The sequence below is a fragment of the Peromyscus californicus genome, unplaced genomic scaffold (assembly GCF_007827085.1).
Source record: "Peromyscus californicus insignis strain IS unplaced genomic scaffold, ASM782708v3 Scaffold_9__1_contigs__length_137607984, whole genome shotgun sequence".
Taxonomy (NCBI): Eukaryota; Metazoa; Chordata; class Mammalia; order Rodentia; family Cricetidae; genus Peromyscus; species Peromyscus californicus.
The window spans coordinates 129,927,669-129,948,579 of NW_026294617.1; the positions used below are offsets into that span (position 1 = coordinate 129,927,669).

Below are 20,911 nucleotides of genomic sequence, written 5' to 3' on the forward strand. Positions count from 1 at the left end.
CACTCTGAGTTACAGTGGCAGGTGTATGTAAAATGTGCCAGAAGTGTTGGCTTAAAATTAACTCTCAGTTCAAGAGGCAGCACAGAATGACATTTATGAGTCATTGGTCTCCAAACTGGAGGTAAGGTGTGCTGCCCCCTAGCGGTTTCAACAGCACATTCAACAATAAGCCTCTCAGGAGTGAGTGAGGAACCGTCAACAGGGTTAGCAGAGACCTAATTCAAACCTTTACTTCATCCGTTGTGACTAAAGTCTGTAACAAGAAGGGTAGAACAAACACCTATGGTTTATGCCAAGACTAAGACGTTAGTACATAAGGGTTTAGAACTATGGAGGGCTATAGAAAGATGGCTCAGTGGCTAAGAGCACTTGCTGCTCTTCCTGAGGACCCGGGTTCAATCCCCAGCATCCACAGGTGGCTCACAACCTTTGTAACTCCAATTCCAGAGGATCTGACATCCTCTTCTGACCTCTGCAGGTACCAGGCACACCCACGGTACACAAAGAGACACACAAGCAAGCAAAACACCCATAGACGTAAAAAAAAAAAAAAAAAAAAAAAAAAAGCTTAGAAACATATCTAATGATGACTTGCTGATTCAGAAAGGAAATGCCAGCACAGAACCAGGAAAAAAAAGAAATCAGTCATAGGATATGAGGTGGTTACATTCATTGGAGGAACAATCCCCCCCCTCCGCCGCCATGTGTGTGTGTTTGGTGTGTTTGTGCAGTTTGTATGTATGTCTGTGTGCTTGTGTATGGGCCTATAAGCACATATGGGTGCTTGTATATGGAGGGCAACGGTTGATGTCAGGTGTTTTCCTGAGTTATTTTCCACGTATATTTTTTCAGTCAGCATCTCTCACTGAACCAGGAGCTCACCAATTCAGACAAGCTAGCTAGCCAGTGAGTCTAGGGTTCCACCTGTGTCCATTTCCCCAAAGCTTGGATAACAGGCGCACACTTTCATGTGGGTTCTGGGAATCCAACTCAGGCCTCATGCCTGGCCAGCACTCTACATCAAGCCATTTCCAGTCTCACTCAAGCATGTTTCTGTTTTTCTTTTTGTTTTTTGATACAGGGTTTCTCTGTGTAGCCCTGGCTGTCCTGGAACTCCCTCTGTAGACCATACTGGCCTCAAACTCAAAGAGATCTGCTGGCCTCTGCCTCCTGAGTGCTGGGATTAAAGGCGTGTGCCACCACCGCCCAGCTTAAGCATGTTTTTAAGATTTATTTGTATGTTATGTGCATGAGTGTTCTGCCTACATGTATGTCTGTGTGCATGTGTCCCGTGGTTGTTAGCTTCCATGTGGGTGCTGAAACAAAGTCAGGGCCCTCTCCAAGAGCACCAAGTGCTTTTAACTGGTGAGCCACCTCCTAAGCCCTCAAATACATATTTTTTAAATTTATTTTACGTGCATGGGTGTTTTGCCTAAAAGTATGTCTGTGCACCATGTGCAAGCCTGGTGCCTTGGAGACCAAAAGAGGACATTGGATCCCCTGGGACTGGAATTACAGAGGGTTGTGAGCTGCCATCTGGATGCTGGGAATTGAACTTGAGTTCTCTAGAGGAACAGTCAGTGCTCTTAACCACTGAACCATCTCTCCAGCCCCTCAAACATATTATTAATGAACAAATTATTATAATAAAATCTGATTTAAGGTTTTGTTCTTGCTGTTTGAGATAAGGTGTTGTTATATAGTCCAGCTGGCCTAGAACTTGTTATGTAGATCAAGCTGGCCCAAAAATTCAGATATCTGCCCATCTCTGTCTCCCTGAGAACTAAGATTAAAGGTACGCACCACCATATCTGGCTTAAGTATGTTTCATTTACTCATTTTTTTTTTATTTTATGTGCGCAAGTGTTCTTGCCTGCATGTCTGTGCACCACAAGCATGACCGCCTTCCGAGGCCAGAGAGGGCGTTAGATCTCTTGGAAATGGAGTTACAGACAGTTATTGGCCCTCATGTGGCTGCTGGGAGGTGAACTTGCGTCCTCCGGAAGAGAAGTCAGCGCTCTTGACCACTAAGACATCCCTCCAGCCCTTAAGTATGTTTTTAAACCACAAAATAAGGGGCTGGAGATGTAGCTCAGCTGGTAGAGTGCTCGTCTAGGATGCTCAGGTCTCTGAGTTTTATTATTAGCACCAAGCATGGTTGTGGATACACAGTGAGTTCAAGACCAGCCTGGAATACATGAGACCTTGTCTTGTGTTAAAGAAAAAAAAAATGGAGCTTGGGATGTAGCTCAGTGGTAAAACGCTTAGTATAGGTATTGTTTCTCAATAAACACACTGTTATCTAAAAAGAAACATGGGGCGTGAGTGATGCTCTGTGGTTAAGAGCACTTGCTGCTCTTGCAGAGAACAGAACCTGTGTTCAGTTCCCAGCACTTACATAGTGGCTGATATCCACCTGTAACTCCAGTTCCTCAGGATTTGATCTATATACATAAACACTAAGGCACATATACGTACATATGAAAATAAATAACTATATTTTTAAAAAGAAACATGTTAATAAACATACTAAATTGATTGTGCTAAGAAGATCTGAACACCCTCTTTAACTATACTCATAGTATTAAGTTGGCATACATAACTGCTGCAGAGATGGCCCAAATGTACGAGTACAGTTCCTGTTGGAACTTTGAATTTTAAGTTGGTACAAGAAGATCCCACTACTGTCAATGAAATCTGACCCACAGGCTCTCCTCTCCAGAGCTAAGAAGAGACTCGTGAGTGAATGTGAATCAACTGACCTGCTGAATCAGCACAGGCTCCGAATGATGTGATTGCATATCGGCCTCCTCTTCAGCAGAGCCCACAGTTCCCTGAGTCACAGTAGGTAAATACACTTACATTCAGCAGGACTTGTATTGCAGTAAAACGAAGTACCCCATGGCCTTTTTACTAGTCAAGGTGAAACTATGTGAAATGAGAGTATGTTGGGTTTACAGTTGGTTGATCAGGAAGTGTCGTGTGCCGGCTGACAGACTGTCAACTTAGCAGGATCACCTTAGAGACAAACCTCTGGGCGTGTCTGTGAAGTGGTTTCTAGACTGAGTGAAATGAGGAAAGAAGATCTGTAGCTAGAGTTTTCCTGCCTGGCCCACAGTCAGGACAAATCTTTCTCACCTGCCAGTCCCACAGCCTCTCAGACCAGACCAAGTAAACACAGAGACTTATATTGCTTACAAACTGTATGGCCATGGCAGGCTTCTTGCTAACTGTTCTTACAGCTTAAATTAATCCATTTCCATTAATCTATACCATGCCACATGGCTCGTGGCTTACCGGCATCTTCACATGCTGTTTCTCATCGTGGTGGCTGGCAGTGTCTCTCTCACTCAGCCTTCCACTTCCCAGCTCTATTCTCCTCCTTGTCCTGCCTATACTTCCTGCCTGGCCACGGGCCAATCAGTGATTTATTTATTGACCAATCAGCAACACATTTGACATACAGACCATCCCACAGCAAAGATCCACCCTAAACGTTAGCAGCACCATGCAAGGACAGGTCCCAAAGTGAATTGGGAGAGAAAGTGAGCTAATACCAGCATTCAACTCCCTGCTTCCTGCCTAAAAATGCATGTGGATCACTTCCTGCATGCTCGCGGAGTCATGTGTGCTCAAACTGTGAGTCACAGCCCTTCCTTCAGGTGTCTTTGTCAAGTATGTCACAGCGACAAAAAAAATGCAACAGTCTTTCCTCACTGTCAGTACATAAAGTTATATGTATTCAAGGTGCAAAACTATTAACACATCTATTATGCCTACATAATAATGGTGGGGGCGCTGAAAAGATTCATCCTACACCTTTAAAATGTATAAAATCTCTTAAGAATTCTAATTTTTTTAAAGTTTGTTCTAAACTCCATTTTTTTTTTTTAGAATTGCATTGATTGATTGATTGATTGAGTGAGTGTGTGTTTCAAACTTCCAGGTGATGTTCAGAACTTGGCAGCACAGGAGACAGCAGAGTCCGAGGTTAAGAATGGTACCAATGTCACCTGAAGCTGACACTTGGCTTCAAGGCCTCTTTTTTTAATTTGCAAACTTTTTTTGGTAAAAGTTTAAGTCTTTATCTAACAATCTTATGGTTTTTAAAAGCCTCAAGTTGCAAGAATGCTGGAGGGAAAGAGAAAATAGGAAAGGAAAACAGTAATGAAGGTAGCTTTCTGGTTGATTCAGTCCCTAGCACCACATAAGGCAAGCACAGTAGTGCAAACCACTGAGGAGGTAGAGGTAGGAGGGTCAGAAGTTCAGGGTCATCCTCAGCTGCCTCAAAAGACAAAGCAGGGCCTGGCTCAGAGGTTGGGAGCACTGGCTATTCTTCCAGAGGACCGAGGTTCCATTCCCAGCACCCACATTGTGGTTTACAACTTTTTGTGGCTCCATCCAGGGGATCTGACACCCTCTTCTGGTCTCCTAGGGTACTGGACACACATGTGGTGCACAGACATACATGCAGACAAAATTCCCATACACATAAAAGAGAAACATAAGACAGCAGAATAGACAAAAAAAATTATTTCCACAAAACATGTGAAATGTGCCCTGGAGACTTGAGTGCCTGACAGAAAAGAAAGATGCTCGAATTAACCAGATTCCCACACACGTATGGAGGAAGAAAATCTCTGTTAAAAAACAGGGGGTCTGGGAAGACAGCTCAGTGAGAGAAGTGTTGGCCACGTGAGCATGAAGACCCGGGTTCGGATCCCCAGCACCCACTTGAAAGCCACGTGTGGTGATGCGTGTCTATAAGGAGACAGGCAGATCCCTAGAGCTCACTGGCAAATCCGCATAGCCAATTGGTGAGCACCAGGTTTGCAAGAGACTTTCTCTCAAAGAATCAATTGGAAAGCAATTGAGGGAGACACCAGGTGCTGACTTCCTGCCCACAGGCATATAAGTCTGTGGCAGAGCATTCAACCAGTGTATACAAGCCCCATGTTACATCCTCAGCATTGGAAAATTAAAAAAAAAAAGAAAGGAAGACCCCCACAAAATACTATCACCCCCAGAACTGAGTCTTCTTGCTTCTGCAGTATGTGGTTCCCAGGGTGCCTACCTGCTCCAAGCTTTACACCGCTATGGTGCATTTCTCAGACAGACTCTGCCCACAAAGTTCATAGTCAGCCTTCCTATGCGAAGACGGTGCTCAGTCTTACAAGCAGTCTTACAAGTCTAGGCAATACAGTACACTGATTAAGACTATGAACTCTTGTTTTTTACTCCCCCCTTTTCTCACCTGAAAATAAGGATGATTCCACACAGGGTTATTAGCATCCTTCTGCTTCAGTTCTTTATAAGATAAGGTCCTACTACTATGTATCCCAGGTGGCTTGCTGGAAACTGGCACTGGACAGTTGGCCTTGATTTCACGCTCCTGCCTTAGCCTCCTGGTTACTGATGGCACTTGTCACGAATCATACTGTTTTCACTGAGAATGGTGCTTGACTCAGAGCAGAAAGTGTGCTCGACATGAAGTGCTCAGCAAAGATCCTGGCACAAGATGGCTAGTACGCAAGGTAGCTGTCATAGGCTCAAGCAATCCTCCTGCCTCAGTGTACCAAAGTAGCTAGGACTATAGATAAGATACAATCAGATCATGACCTAAATTACTTTAAAAAATTTTTTTCCAGCATTTGGGAACAGAGGCAGGCTGATCTCTGTAAATTCCAGGACAGTCTGGTCTACATAATGAGTTCCAGGTCCGCCTGAGCTACACAGTGAGTTCCAGGCCAGCCTGAGCTACACAGTGAGTTCCAGGACAGCCTGAGCTACACAGTGAGTTCCAGGACAGCCTGAGCTACACAGTGAGGTCCAGGACAGCCAGTGCTATGTCCCAAAAATACATCAACAAGAACAACAACAACAAAACCAAACCAAACAAAATGCATAACATAATTTTGCCTTTTTTCAATCTCTTTTAAAAAAACGTTTTATTTTTACTTCCTGTATATGAGTGGTTTGCCTAAAAATATGTCTGGGCACCAAGTGCATGTCTAATGCTTAAAAAGATCAGAGGAAGGTGCTGGATCCCTCATGACTGGAGGTTGTAAGCTGCCATGTGGGTGCAGGCAATGAAACCTGAGTTCTCTGCAAGAGCAACAGATGCTCTTAACCACTGGACCATCTCTGCAACACCAGCCCCCTCTTTCCCTAATTTCAATCTTAAGAGGAATTTACAGAAAGAAACAATGTTAAATCATTCCTTTCTTCCAAATGTCATTCACCAAATCTTCTCAGATCTTTCTTCTCAGTGCTTGGGAGGCTGAGGCAGGCAGCCGGGCCAGCCTGGTTTATGAGCTCTGTCCAGCCTGGCTACAGCAGACACTTTTTCTCCTTGGACATTTCATAAAACATTTCTAACTTAATACATAAGACACTTGAGCAAATGACTTCAATATATAGAAGAAAAAATCCACAGGTTTCAGAAAACCATAGAAACCTCTCTCTACCTTACCTGTATCGTTTGCAAGAGAGTTAGGGTCAGATCCCCCAAGGGTAGCTTCAAACTCCTCCTGGAGACGATAGGCCCTTTGCAGCAGGGCTTCAAGCTTATGGATGAATTCTGCACTAATTATATCCTACAAAGAGAGAAGAAGAACAGTCACACACAGCAACTATCACACTCACGTTAACACTCTAAACACAGAATGTGACTTCCACAGAGAAACTCGCCGTGTAGATAGAGCTGGTGCTGGGTTCACGGGTGCCCGTGGCCAAACCTAATCATAAAATTCCAGCCATACCTATTGTTTTTGTAATAGAGAGGCAGAACTGGGTCCTGACTGATCCTTTAAGTAGACTAAGAGTTTTCAGACTTGAGCTTATATAAAACTTGCCTAGAAGATTTGCTAAATTAGATTTAGTGCCCCTTGTCCTGGCTCCTGATTCCACAATCCACTCCAATTTTGAAATGATCAATAAAGACCCAGTTCTACCTTCGGTATTACAAAACCAATAGAAATTCATTGCATCTAATTCACTGCATCTGCTGCGTCTACACATCCTAGGGAAGTCTGCACACGTGAAGGTTTGGCACTGGAGAGTTGGCCAACAGTTCAGAGCACTTGGTGCTTTTGCAGAGGACCTGGGTTTGATTCTCAGCACCTGCATGGCAGCTCACACCGGTTTGCAACTTTAGTTCTAGAAGACCCAACACTCTCTTTTGCATGCAGCTGGCACACTCATGGTACACATACATACATGCAGGAAAAACACTTATCTGTATAAAATAATAAAACATTTTTTTAAAAACCAAAAGTGCTTAAAAGCTGGATAGAAAATGCCCAGCCAGAAGCCCTTCATGCTGGGCATGATCCCAGCACTGGGGAAGCAGAGGCAGACAAGCTCTGAGTGTTTCAGACCAGCCTCGTCTACTAAAAGTGCTAAGTCAGCAGGGGGCTACATAGTGAGACCCTATCTCAAATCAAAACAAAACAAAAGCCCAGGGGCTGGAGAGATGGCTCAGCGGTTAAGAGCACTGGCTGCTCTTCCAAAGGTCCTGAGTTCAATTCCCAGCAACCACATGGTGGCTCACAACCATCTATAATGAGATCTGGCGCCCTCTTCTGGCCTGCAGGCAAAACATGCAGGCAGAACACTGTATACATAATAAATAAATAAATCTTTAAAAAAAATTTTTAAAGAAGCCCACAAGTCTCTCACGTAGTCCCAAGCTGGAAAAGCAAAAAACTTGTATTAAGTGCCCAGAAAGAGGCTCTTCCAATAATCCGAAGCAGGCCATCCTTACATCTACGCTTTCTTCAGCAATGGCATCTCCAGCTCCCAGCTTAACAGAGCTGCAGGCTTCCTCTTCAGCCTGTCTACTGCGGAAGGTCAGAGCTTGTTCCCATCGACGCAATGCCTCTTCAAACAATTCCATACCTAAAGATTAAGAGCAGAGTGACTGTAAATGAGCAAAACCATGTTTCCTCAACATGTAAAATGACAAAAACAGAAACTGGAAGGAAAGTCACAGACAGGGTACTATTATTGCTGTGATAAGTATGATCATGTGGTTTGTAGGCTTGCAGGAGGAGTGTGTTTATGCTACAGGCTAAAGATGCCCGAAAATGCTGTAAGCAGAGCTTAATGGGCCATTCTGGAGGAAGTGTGGAAGACCAGAATGCAGAAAGAGACGCAGCCAATGGAAGCCGGCTCGTGAGGTTTCAGAAAGGAATAAGGACTCTATTGGGAACTGTGCAAAGGGCTATTGAGTTTACATTCTGACAAAGAATCCACTTGCTCTCTGGCCATGTCATGAGATCCTTTGTGAGACTGAATCAATACGTAATGAACTAGAGGGGTGTAGTGGGACACACCTTTAAGCTCAGCACTCAGGAGGCAGAGGCAGGTGGATCTGAGTTCAAGGCCAGCCTGGTCTACAGAGTGAGTTCCAGGTAAATCAAATTACAAGTATAACAGAGAGGTTTGGGCAGCTGGGACACACAGATAAGAGTGTGATATAAAGAGTGATGTCATGGAGGAGTGATGTTGTCACAAGCCCAAGGCATGCTGGGAGCCACGAGACACGGAAGAGGACAGTACTGCATCCTCTCACAGGCCTCCTAAGAAATGCGGCTGATTGACACCTTGATTTCAGCTTAGTAATAATGATTTTGGACTTCTGGCTCCAGAACTCTGAGTGAACTGATTGCTGGTTTTTTGTTGTTGTTGTTGTTGTTTTTTAAAGTCTCTGTATTTAAGGTAATTTATTATATCACAATATATAATATAATTTATTATATCTCAAGAAACTAGTACAGCTGGTGATGTTATATAGCGTAGATTCAACAGACAAAGGCCATTTTAAAATTACAGTTGATTCTCTTAGAAGAAATCACTGGTTTTGGTTTTTCTTTTTTTCTTTTCCCCCCACAGTGCTAGGGATCAAACCCAGGACACTAACAAGGCAGCCTAGCTCTCTGCCACTGAGCACCTCCCCAGCCTCAACTCACTTTCCTTTTACCTTCAAATGAAACCTGATGACAGTGTCTTAGAACTCAGAAGTTCTATACCCACCCATCAGGTACAAATTCTCGGGAGTGGTCACAGGAATGTTAACAAGTTTGATGTCATCCTCATCTGCTTTGTCCCAGGAATTAGAATTTCCACAAGCACAGCTATGACAGGAATTAACACTCTGAACCTGAAATGAAGACCAAGGAAAGTGGATCATCGTGCATGCATGGGTATACACACACACACATACATGTGCGGTCTCCTATATAGCCAGCAATGACCTTGAATGTTTCATCCTTCTGCCTCTACCTCCCACATGCTGGGATTACAGGTGTGTGCCACTATACCTGGTTTTTAATCAGTGCTAGGGATAGAGCCCAGGGTTTCCATGCCAGGAAAACACTATCCTGATTCAAACCTGCTATGGTAGTTTATATTTACCAATTATTTACATATGTTCTATAATTATAGTCCAGGTAAGTTCTACCTGAAGAAATAATTGATATTATATTCAAATATTCTGATATTACATTCAAATTTAGTACTCACATGACTCTTAACTACTCTGGCCCTGTTGTTAAAAAATATATAAGTAGAACAATATTTTGAGAATAAATCAATATTTTCACCAAAAATCAGGTGACGACTTGACAAACCTTTACTGCGTCAGTACTTACAGATGGTAACTACTCCAACCTATACTCTGTCTTTGGGGATTCGGACAATGTTAAACGATGATGTAGAGGTGCCCCTTCTGTAATAAAACCCGCTGTGCCAACCATGCCAGTCACTGTCCGCAGATGATCCCAGTCTCTAACTCCAGCTCTGTTCTCTGGAGAGAAATCTAAATACAGATCTCGTGCCTTTGGTGACTCCACTTGCTTTTCTGCTGGCATCATAAACTTAATGAGTCCAGCCTTCCTCCCGCAGTAAAACTTCCTCCTCCAAGTTCATCAATACCTCCATTCCCATAATTTCTCAAATTTTAAAAAAAGAAGTCATTTTTAAAACAACTCTTACCACATCTTTAGATTTCATTTTTTAAATTTGTTTTTATTTTTAATGATGTGTATGCATGGGTGCCTGTGTGGAGCTGTTTGCACATGGGTGCAGTTGCCCAAGGGAGTCAGGAGACTGTGTTAGACCCCCTAGAGCTGGAGTCACAAGTGGTTATGAGTTGCTAAACATAGGTGCTGAGATCCAAACTCAGGTCCTCTGCAAGAGCAGGACATACTCCTGGCTCCCGAGCTGCCTCTCCTGCTCCCTTGACCTCATTCATCAAGTTTTGTGGACCTAGATCCTGACTGCCTTCTGAGTCACCACCCTGATTTAAGTACTACCTGCTGTCTAAAAGGCAGAACCCGCCTCACAGCCTTTCGTGGAATGGAAGCTGGCTGAGCAAGAGCAAAGAGGTGACTGAAGAAGTCCCCTGCAGCTACTTCTGCTAAGAGAGGCACTTTAACACTCACTTGGGAAATGCCGTCGCAGCTACAGGAGTATCATCTGCAACATGCTGTCAGCTCATAGAACTGCAAGTCTGCAAACCCCCAGTCGAGGTGTTCCTACTCTGCCGCAAGTCCTCAGATTTTAGCGACTTTTCACTGGGCACAGGTGACTCTCTGACTCCACAGTCTAACTACTCAGGAGGCTAAGGTAACAGAAGGACTTGAGCCCAAAGGTACAGGGAGAGCTCGACAAGGCAAGGAGACCCTCTCACCCACGTGCTGGAACTACAGGCATGAGCCATCACATCCAGTCCAGGAAAAAGGATGCCTGCACCTACTTTTGAATTAACACTACCACATCAAAGCTATTCTCAAAGGACCAAATGGACCGTATCACTTACTCAATGAAACTGGACACCAGCAGCAAAGGAAACAGACTCAACCAGACTGTCCCCTAAGAGCAGCAGATATGTGATACTTAAGCTAATAAGAGATATGTAAGCAAATGTAAGAATAATAATAATAAAGTATGTTTTTCTTACAGAGGCTAAGCTCTGGGCAGAACCCGAGTATTTGCTGAAAAGTCCTCCATTAGCGTAGTTACAAGACTGAGATCCTTTGTCCTTGGTGGAACTTAGTGACAAGGTCAAGTTCTGTCTACTGCTGGAGCAGCTGGAACCTGGTAAACAAACACACCAAAACCAAAAGCATCAGCAATTCCAACAGTAACTCTCAGGGAAAAAACTCAGGTTATATTCATTCAGAAAGCACCTGATTTTTTTTTTTTAGAACTCATTTTATTCAGGCACATAAATTATTAGATGTGCAACGTTATTAAAATATACACTTCTAATGTCTGTATGTTATATATACAAATACCAGATTTTATAACCAAGTAAAACATTCAGCAAACTGTTCAGGAAAGTTTTGAAAGACTTACTATAATCAGTGTAAAACTATTGGCAACTACCTCACAAGCTGTCAGTTTAAAATGTAAGCACTTTGTTCCCTAAATCACAACTTCTCCTTAGATGTGTTTGGTTCTGTGCACTTCTGACCCCTCCACCACTTGCACACTCATCTGCAGAGTACACACCAGGTCTAGCTTCTCTCAGCAAGACAGGGCAGACTCTTCTGTTTCAAATTCCAGTACACATATGTTATATGACCTTGGTAACTTCTTCATATGCTAGTGTTTTAAATACATAAATGAGAAGAACATGGCACTGTAGTTATCATTCATAGAGCTACTATAAAAATTATATAAAATGCTGAATATAGTGCTTGTCTGAGATCTAATAAAATCTCAATAAATAAACAATGATTCACTCTGTGTGCTGATGAATAAATCACAAAACCACAAAATACATGAAACAGTAAAATACTAAGACATCTAGCCTGGCCAAGGAATTATTATTATTGTTGTGTGTGTGAGAGGATCAAAAGTTCAAAGCCAGCCTCAGAACACAGTGCTGTGGAATAATTCTTTTGTTCACCATGAATATGTATTACTCTAATTGGTTAATAAAGAGTTGACTGGCCAACAGCTAGGCAGGATTTTCAGGGCAGAGAGAACCCTGGGAAGAAGGGCAGAGTCTGAGGAGTCAGAGGAGATGCCATGAGACACAGAGAGGGAGCAGGATGGGAGGTACATAGATGAGTTAAACAAGCCTCAGGGCAGCACATAGATAAATAGAAATGGGTTAATTTAAGTTATAAAAGCTAGCTAAAAACAAGTCTAAGCTATTGACCGAGCATTTATAATTACTATTAAGTCTCTGTGTGGTTAATTGGGGAGTGGCTGGTGGGACAGAAAAGTTCAACTACAACATAGTGAAGTCAAGGCCAGCTGGGGCTACATAAGACTGTCAAAAAAATCTCATAAATAAAAAAAATCACAAACACCATAAAGGTAACAGAGACAGAATTCAATTACAGTATATTTGTACAAATGTAATAATTACTATGTTTTACAAATGACAGAATACACTATTGACTTAGAATGATATTCTCATACATTATCAAATACTTCAAAAGCAGGTTGTGAATGTAGTATCATGGTTCTACAGGTTTTTTTTTTAATTTTTATATTTTTAAAATATGTGTATATGTATCATTGTGTGGGTATGTTCACATGAGTGAGGTACTCAGAGGCCAGTGGTGTCAGATCCTTTGAAGCTGCCAGATGTGGATGCTGAGAAGGGAAGTCAGTTCCTCTGGAAGAACGGTTCTCAGTCGTAACAGCTGTGCCATCTCTCCAGCCTCTGAAACTGTATTTTACTATATAATCTATTTTTTTTTTTTTTTTTTTTTTTTTTTTTTTTTTTTTTGGTTTTTCGAGACAGGGTTTCTCTGTGTAGCTTTGCACCTTTCCTGGAACTCGCTTTGGAGACCAGGCTGGCCTCGAACTCACAGAGATCCGCCTGGCTCTGCCTTCCGAGTGCTGGGATTAAAGGCGTGCGCCACCACCGCCCGGCCATTACTATATAATCTATTGACACATACTTTTTGTTTTGTTTTGTTTTTCAAGACAGGGTTTCTCTGTGTAACAACAGCTCTCCTGTTCTGGAACTCCCTCTGTAGACCAGGCTGGCCTTGAACTCGTAGAAATCTGCCTGCCTCTGCCTCCCAGGTGCTGGGATTAAAGGTGTGCGTCACCACTGCCCTGCGACAGGCATCACATTTTAAGTCAGTATACTTATATGTAGATGTACTTGTAGAGATGTATAACAAAGAATTGTCAGCCACTTCTGCGTGGCAGGACCCTAAGTGGCTTTAATGTATCTGTCTTTTCTCCTCCATACTTTCTAATCTTACAGACCCGTGCTCCAGCTGTGATACATAGTATCTCATGGTCCACAGATTTAATCTGGAAATTTCCACAAACCTTTGTCTGATGCTGCTCTTTTAGTGTGTTCAAGTAGGAGGTGCTCTGGTTCCCACGGTAGTATTTTTTCTTTCTTTTTTCCACGTCTTCTTTTAAAGTGATAGGCAAAAAAAATTACAGATACAGCACTCACAGCAGTTACCACAAACAACCTTTTAGCTACTGGTGAAAATTTGATCTGGAAAAGATTGGAAAAAAAAATTAGCTGTTGCAGGATATTTGATCACCCCGTGAACCCTGAGATTGCGTTATTTACTGGAAAAACCTGTTTCTAGTTCTGGTTCAGCCCTAGATTACACCTTTAATCCAAGAGCTTTCCGCTTGAATACTGGAAACAGGATTAAATAAAGTCAACCATAGGTCAAGAGGTGGAGCAAGCAACCAGTGGACAAGAAGTTAACATAGGGTTATTAAGAAAAAAATCGCTAGGTGGTGGTGGTGCACACCTTTAGTCCCAGCACTCGGGAGGCAGAGGCAGGCGGATCTCTGTGAGTTCCAGGCCAGCCTGGTCTACAGAGTGAGGTCCAGGACAGGCACCAAAGCTACACAGGGAAAAAGAAAAGAAAAAAATCATAGAGAGTAAGAAGGAGTCAGGAGGCAGACAGACAGATGCACAGGAAACAGAAGGGAGGGTGTTTTGAGATGGCCTAGGAGAAAGAAGGCTTCTGGGACCTCAGCTAAGGAGGAAGGTCAGCTGGGTGCTTCCTCTGCCTCTCTGATCAACAGGCTTTCACCCCAGCATCTGGCTCCGAAGTCTTTACTGGTAAAAATCAAACGATTCAGATTTTGTTCAAAACAATAATTAGCCTTTGATTCCAGCACTCAGGAGGCAGAGGCAGGCAGATCTCTGAGTTTGAGGCCAGCCTGGTCCACAGAGCCAATTCCAGGACAGCCAGGGCTATACAGAGAAACCCTGTCTCGAACCCCCCCACAAACAAAAAAAAAAAACCCGCAAAAAAATAAAATTAGATCTTATTTATCTGTAAACATTATAAAGAGCCTATGTATCCCTCTTTCAGCCCCAGCCAATCTGTTTTAATTTAACAGGCTATCACTCACTGCTCTGAAGTTATCTAAGTTTGAAATAAATATTATTAAAGTCAATAGATACATAAAATAATTCAACTCTGTGAACATTTCTTGACCAAATGATGATTAATACGTGAAACTGAATCTTTTTTCTTAGAGGGGATGGGAGAGGTGGGGTGTTTGGGTTTTCTGTGTTTTTCAGGCTGTCCTGGAACTCTGTAGACCAGGTTAGCCTCAAACTCAGAGATCTGCCTGCCTCTGCCTCCTGAGTGCTGGATCAAAGGTGAGCACCACCACCACCTGAAACTTCTACATAAACAATTAGCAAGATTTTTAACTATAGAAATGAAATCAGACTTTAAAAGTGAGCTCATTTTTTAAAACATATCCAGAATTATAAGTAAACCAAAGTTAACTTATTTCTAAATACCACAGGAATAAGTGATTTTATTCATTAATTAATTAGAAAATATTTTTAGAACCCTGCAATCTAGACAGTCACACCACTTAGCACCAGCGCCCTCTCCTGGTCTCCATGGACCAAGACATGTACACAATGCCCAGCATACACACAGGCAAAACACCATAAACACAAAATAAAAAGGGTTTTAAATAATTTATTTATTATTTTACGTGCATTGGTGCTTTCCCTGCAGGTATGTCCTTGTGAGAGAGCCAGATCCCCTAGAACGGAGTTACAGACAGCTGTGAGCTCCCATGTGGGGGCTGGGAATTGAACCCGGGTCCTCTGGAAGAACAGCCAGTGCTCTTAACCTCTAAGCCGTCTCTCCAGCCCCCAAATAAAAATATTTTTAAATTAGAATAAAAGATATTGACAACAGACTACAACTCACAGAAGGAGAGAATGATCTGGAAACTGCACACCTGTAGGGTGGCCGCCATAGTCAGACAGGACCACAAGCATTAGCAAGACTGTGGGATGTCAAAAAGCGCCCCTGCTGTGGGAACCAGTGGAGCAGCTCCCCACAAGATGAAAAGAATGAACATGTGATTCAGAAATTCTACCTCTGAAAAGTAATTCTGAAAAAAACTGAAATCGGGATCTTTCTTGCCTTCCTTTCTTTGTGTTTGGGTGCCTGTGCACCCAGGGGCCTTCATACTTGCACTGAGACATCTCCCTGTTGGAGACCGACTCCGGACAGCTGTGTCTTGAATTTTGTGTGACCTTCCTTACTTTATCAAACCTTGCAAAAAACAGGTTCCTGGCCTAACCGCGGGCTGTACAACTTCCTGGAGTAGGTGCTAATCAGCCAGCTGCAGGGGCCTGGGACCAAAGCGACCTCACCCGTCCTTAGGAATTTTACATTCTTCTCTCCTTTTGCTTCCTCTGCTCCCCCTCCCTGCCTGAAGCCCTGCTTATAAGCCTCAATACCAGTCAATAAACGAGACCTTGACGCGACTCAGACTGACTCTGTCTTCCCTTATGCGCCTGGTCTCCTTTCTCTCTCGCCCCCATTGATCTTTCAGGAGGTGCCTCCTCGGGTCTCCCCAATAACCTGGCCCGCGGGACGGGTCATCTCCCCAGCACCATTTTTTCCCACTTATTATTATTTTTTTTAAACAGGAGTCTCTTTATAGTTCAGACTGTCCTTAAATTCCTGGTCTTCCTGCCTTTGCCTCCGGAGTGCTGAGATCACAGGTGTGTGATACCGTGACTGGCTAAAAGCAGTCTTCCAGAGATTATTTATATATCCATGATCATAGAAGCTTTCTTTATTCAAGATAGCTAAAACATGGAAACAACCCAAGTAGTTCACAGACAGATGGAAATACAAGCAAAAATGTGTATATCCATACAGTGGAATATTAATTCCATATTAAAAGGAAATTCCAATATGTGCTACAATGTGGATAAATCTTGACGATATTATGCTATTACAATACACGAGTCATTAAAAAATAATGAATAAATGAATGGGATTAAAGGTGTATGTCACCACACCTGGATAAGAAAGGCAAACTTTTTAAAGTAATACAGTATATATATACATATTTTTAATGAAATATACTTATATGTATATAATATAAAAATTTACATATAAATATATTATGAAAATACGTATATGTACATATACATATACACAAAATAATTTTTAAAAGTATAATTTAACTACTTTAGCATTTTGACTATGCTGTGTGAAACCCTTGGGGGCTGGGAGTGGCAGCCCGCCTGCTTCCAAGCTCTAGGTTCAAATCCCTAGTATCAATACACAAAAAAACCTCAAGGAAAAGAAAAATCACCAACAAATTACACTGAACAACACAAACACACTATTCAAATTCGTTTCCCTTCTGTTTACCTGGGAGAGAGAACAGTACCAGGGCACAGGGACACCCAACACTCTGAGGATGACCATCTTCAAGGAGAACTGCGATTCTCTGACTGTTTCTTCCGACACGACTCCCCTGTCTGATCTTAACTCAACGAAACAGAAATTCATCAGCCATAGGGATTTCCGGTTGCTTTATCCATGAAAGATGAAAAGTTAAATTCTTCCCAGGTGTGGTGGTGGTTCATGCCTTTGATTCCAGTTCTTGGGAGGGAGAGGCAGGCAGATCTCCGTGAGTTTGAGGTTAGTGTGATCTACATGGCGAATTCTAGGCCAGACAGAGATACGTAATGAGGACCTGTCTCAAAAAAAAGTTAAACTCTGGTAAAATTGGAGAACCGATTCCTGCAAGTTGTTCTCTGATGCCCACCAGAGCACCTAATAAATAAATATAATAAAAATATTTAAACTCTATCAGTTTTGTGGTTAATTATGCAGGCATGATATTGCAATGGAGCTAAAACTGCATTTATCAGTTACCAAAATAGCAAAGGAGAATGTGAGCTGTGTTTAAACTTAATTGTAACCAAAAGGCTAACAGTGATGAAAGTGGGGGAGATTGAATCTTCAAATGCAAGTCAGAAATTTTCCTTAGAAACAACAGGTCCTACCACTGAGCAGGATGAATGAGAACACACCATAAGTACATACGTGTATGAAGATTCCATGAGCAAAAAACCTTTTCTTTGTATGTTAACCTAAAACAATTTTGGGGAGAGAAGAGGGGGGCATGGGGAGAACTGCATGTTCTAGAGCAGAGGTTCTCAACCTTCCTAGTGCTGTGACCTTTAACACAGTTCCTCATGTTGTGGTGACCCCCCACACACCATAAAATTACTTTTGTTGCTACTTCACAACTGTAATTTTTCTACTGTTATGAATGGTAATGTGAATGCCTGTGTTTTCTGATGGTCTTAGGCAACCCCATGAAAGGATTATCCGATACTATAATGGGATCACGACCCACAGGTTGAGAACCACTGTTCTAGATTCTCTTTCTAGCTAAAGTCTATCTGTGTTAGTATCTTAAAATCTAATTCTTCTTGATTTCCTTCACGTAAGTGTGCATGGGGTACTGACTGGAATCTAGAATACATTCTTGGGCACGGAAAGAAAACTCAGAATTCAGTAGCTGGACTAATTTTCACACATTTATCCTCACATTCCTTCATTTAAACAAGATTCAACAACTGTCATATATATATATATATATATATATATATATATTACATAATATATAATAAATGGACGATTATTTATTATATACATGTGTGGATGTCTCAGGGCAACTTGTGGGTCTCTTCTACCACATGGGTCCCAAGGACCAAACTTAGATTTTTGGCAAGTTCCTTAACCTGCTGAGCCATCTCACTAGCTCTTAACATTCTTGACACCAGAGGTCAGATAATGAGCTGGGCAGTGGTGGCGCACACCTTTAATCCCAGTACTCAGGAGGCAGAGGCACTTAGATCACTGAGCTTGGGGCCAGTTTGGTCTACAGAATGAGTTCCGGGCCACATGGAGAAACCCTGTCTCAAAAAACAAAAACAGAGTCAAATATGTATGTGCTTATGTTTTATATTAGAAATGAGGAGTCTCTTCTGTACTCAGGCTGGCTGTCTACCACTGGGCTGAAGCACTCAGTCTCTAAAGAGCTGAAACTACATGCACTGGCCACCACACCCAACTACTAAGAGTCCGATATGTAAAAAAGCAAATGCTTGGAGAGCCAGATTAAAAACATGATGCATGCTGGGGACAGAGCTCAAGCACCTGTCACAGAAGCATTAGGACCAGAGAACCCATGCAAATCCTGGTTAGGCTTAGAGGATTGCCTGCGACTCTAGCCTCCGATTTAGAGACACGGGATCTCTAGAGCAAGCTTGCTAACAAGACTAGCTGTGCATGGTTCTGGGTCTGACTGAGAGGACCCGACTCAATGCAACAAGAAAAATCAACCAAGGATGGTGATGCTCAGCGTCCAACTCCGGCCTCCACAGGCACATGCACTCACATATATGCCTACAAACTTCCACTTCCTCCCACAAATGTTGGGGAAAACAAAGGTTCAGAACAACCCTTTAATACAGTTTTTCTTGTTGTAGTGACCCCCCCAACCATAAAATTTTCATTGCCACTTCATAACTGCAATTTTGCTACTGCTATGTATCACAATGTAAATATCTGTGTTTTCGGATGGTCTTAGGTGACCCCTGTGAAAAGCTTGCTCAACCTCACAAAGGGGTCACGACCCACACGCTGAGAACCACTGGTCTAGAGTCCAGGTATCTACAGAATTACCAGTTCACTGTTGTTATTATCGTAACTAGTTGCACACAGTAAATACATTTAAAAAATACAAATCAGCTCACAACTGTAATTAAGAAATGCTCTGTCTGGCGGAGAGAGATGTTCAGCAGTTAAGAGCACTGGCTGTTCTTCCAGAGGCCCTGGGGCTGATTGTCAGCACAACCATTTCTAACTCTATCCCAGGGAATCTCACGCCCTCTTCTGGACTCCATGGGCACTGCAGGTACCTAGTGCACACACATACATGCAAGCAAAACACCCATGTATTTAAGGAGCTAAACAAACAAACAAAACAACAACAACAACCCCCAGAAACACATCTGGTGATGAAAACGCTTATTTGAATTTGTTGCAGTACTTTGTTTTTGAAGTCTGGCTCGCTCGTTTCATTTCACCAAGGAAAGCTGAAAATCACGGAGGAAGCTGAATCCAAGTGTAATCATAACTAACTGAAAAACTTCAAAAGCAGGCATTTCAAGTACTCACAGAAGTATAACTTAAATAAACATGAAAGCAGTTTCATGACTATTCAAATTTGTAAAGGAAATCTTCCAAACACTGGCCTGTTAGAAGTGTCGCCAACAGAGTTTCCATTTTAACCATCCTAAAATTCGATTCTACAACTCTTGACTCTTATTGTAAGAAGTAAATCTAAACTACTGAGCCAATTTGACAGGAAGCAGAAATCTACACAACTTAAGACTGAGGAGGAGAGAGTCTCTCTGTCTCTCTCTCCCTCTCTCTTTGCAGGGCGGGGGCAGGATTCCTTGTAGGCAGGTCAGGCCTGGAATTCACTACGTGGGGGAAGAATGACCTTGAATCTCTGATCCTCCTGCCTCCACCTCCCTAGCTGAGATCACTTACATGCGTGCACCAACTCCAACGGTTATCTGAGGAGATGTTTTCAATGCAGTAGAGATCATTACTGACAATAACCTGATAATAAGAATAGTCTGTGAGTCTAAAACAAGACGGCTAGTGGGCACACCCGTAATCCTATCACTTGGGAGGCTGAGGCAGGAGGATTACCACCAGCTGGAGCCTGATGTCGTTTTCACAGTGAGTTCCAGACCAGTCTACAGGGTGGGATGCTGTCTGAATAAAATAATCACAATAAAAACAAGCTGTCTGGGGCGTCTCACAGTAGAGTAGATGCTCAGCGATTTTGGTCAGTGGGCCAAGGCTTCTCTGCAGGCGCCCGAGAGGCCGTCATCTAGCACCTAGGCAGCTGCTCAAGGTCCCCGCCACCCGGATCTCCGCCCCGCACTTACCCTGCGCTCTCTGCACCCCGGATCTCCGCCCCGCACTTGCCCTGCTCTCTCTGCACCCCGATCTCCGCCCCGCACTTACCCTGCTCTCTCTGCACCCCGGATCTCCGCCCCGCACTTACCCTGCTCTCCCCACCCCGGATCTCCGCCCCGCACTTACCCTGCGCTCTCCCCACCCCGATCTCCGCCCCGCACTTACCCTGCTCTCTCCCCACCCCGATCTCCGCCCCGCACTTACCCTGCTCTCTCCCCACCCCGATCTCCGCCCCGCACTTACCCTGCTCTCTCTGCACCCCGGATCTCCGCCCCGCACTTACCCTGCGCTCTCCCCACCCCGATCTCCGCCCCGCACTTACCCTGCTCTCTCTGCACCCCGGATCTCCGCCCCGCACATACCCTGCTCTCTCTGCACCCCGGATCTCCGCCCCGCACTTACCCTGCTCTCTCTGCACCCCGGATCTCCGCCCCGCACATACCCTGCTCTCTCTGCACCCCGGATCTCCGCCCCGCACTTACCCTGCTCTCTCTGCACCCCGGATCTCCGCCCGGTACTTGCCGGGCTCTTCCCGCACCCGGGTTCTCTTCCGCACGCCCGCACCTGCGCCTTGTCGGTCTCCCAGTCGCAGCCCCCACAGAGCAGCTTCG

At 43.5% G+C, this 20,911-nt stretch overlaps 1 protein-coding gene across 6 annotated transcripts in view; it reads right to left on the reverse strand.

Annotated features, from left to right (window-relative positions):
• The window catches only part of Miga1 (mitoguardin 1), an 87,281-nt gene extending 66,382 nt beyond the window's left edge, over positions 1-20,899 (reverse strand). Inside the window, exons 1-7 of one of the 6 annotated variants that reach the window (XM_052730978.1) lie at positions 20,783-20,899; positions 16,659-16,956; positions 13,309-13,486; positions 10,964-11,100; positions 9,037-9,163; positions 7,766-7,899; positions 6,473-6,596 (exon numbers count right to left, since the gene is read on the reverse strand). In XM_052730978.1, coding sequence (XP_052586938.1) covers positions 6,473-6,596; positions 7,766-7,899; positions 9,037-9,163; positions 10,964-11,100; positions 13,309-13,486; positions 16,659-16,799 — 841 coding nt within the window. In that variant the 5' untranslated portion in view covers positions 16,800-16,956; positions 20,783-20,899. Of the gene's footprint in view, positions 1-6,472; positions 6,597-7,765; positions 7,900-9,036; positions 9,164-10,963; positions 11,101-13,308; positions 13,487-16,658; positions 16,987-19,060; positions 19,205-20,348; positions 20,439-20,782 lie in introns of those variants that run through there. The other 5 variants (XM_052730979.1, XM_052730980.1, XM_052730981.1 and 2 more) reach the window with 5 other exon arrangements.
• Positions 20,900-20,911: the final 12 nt, after the last annotated feature.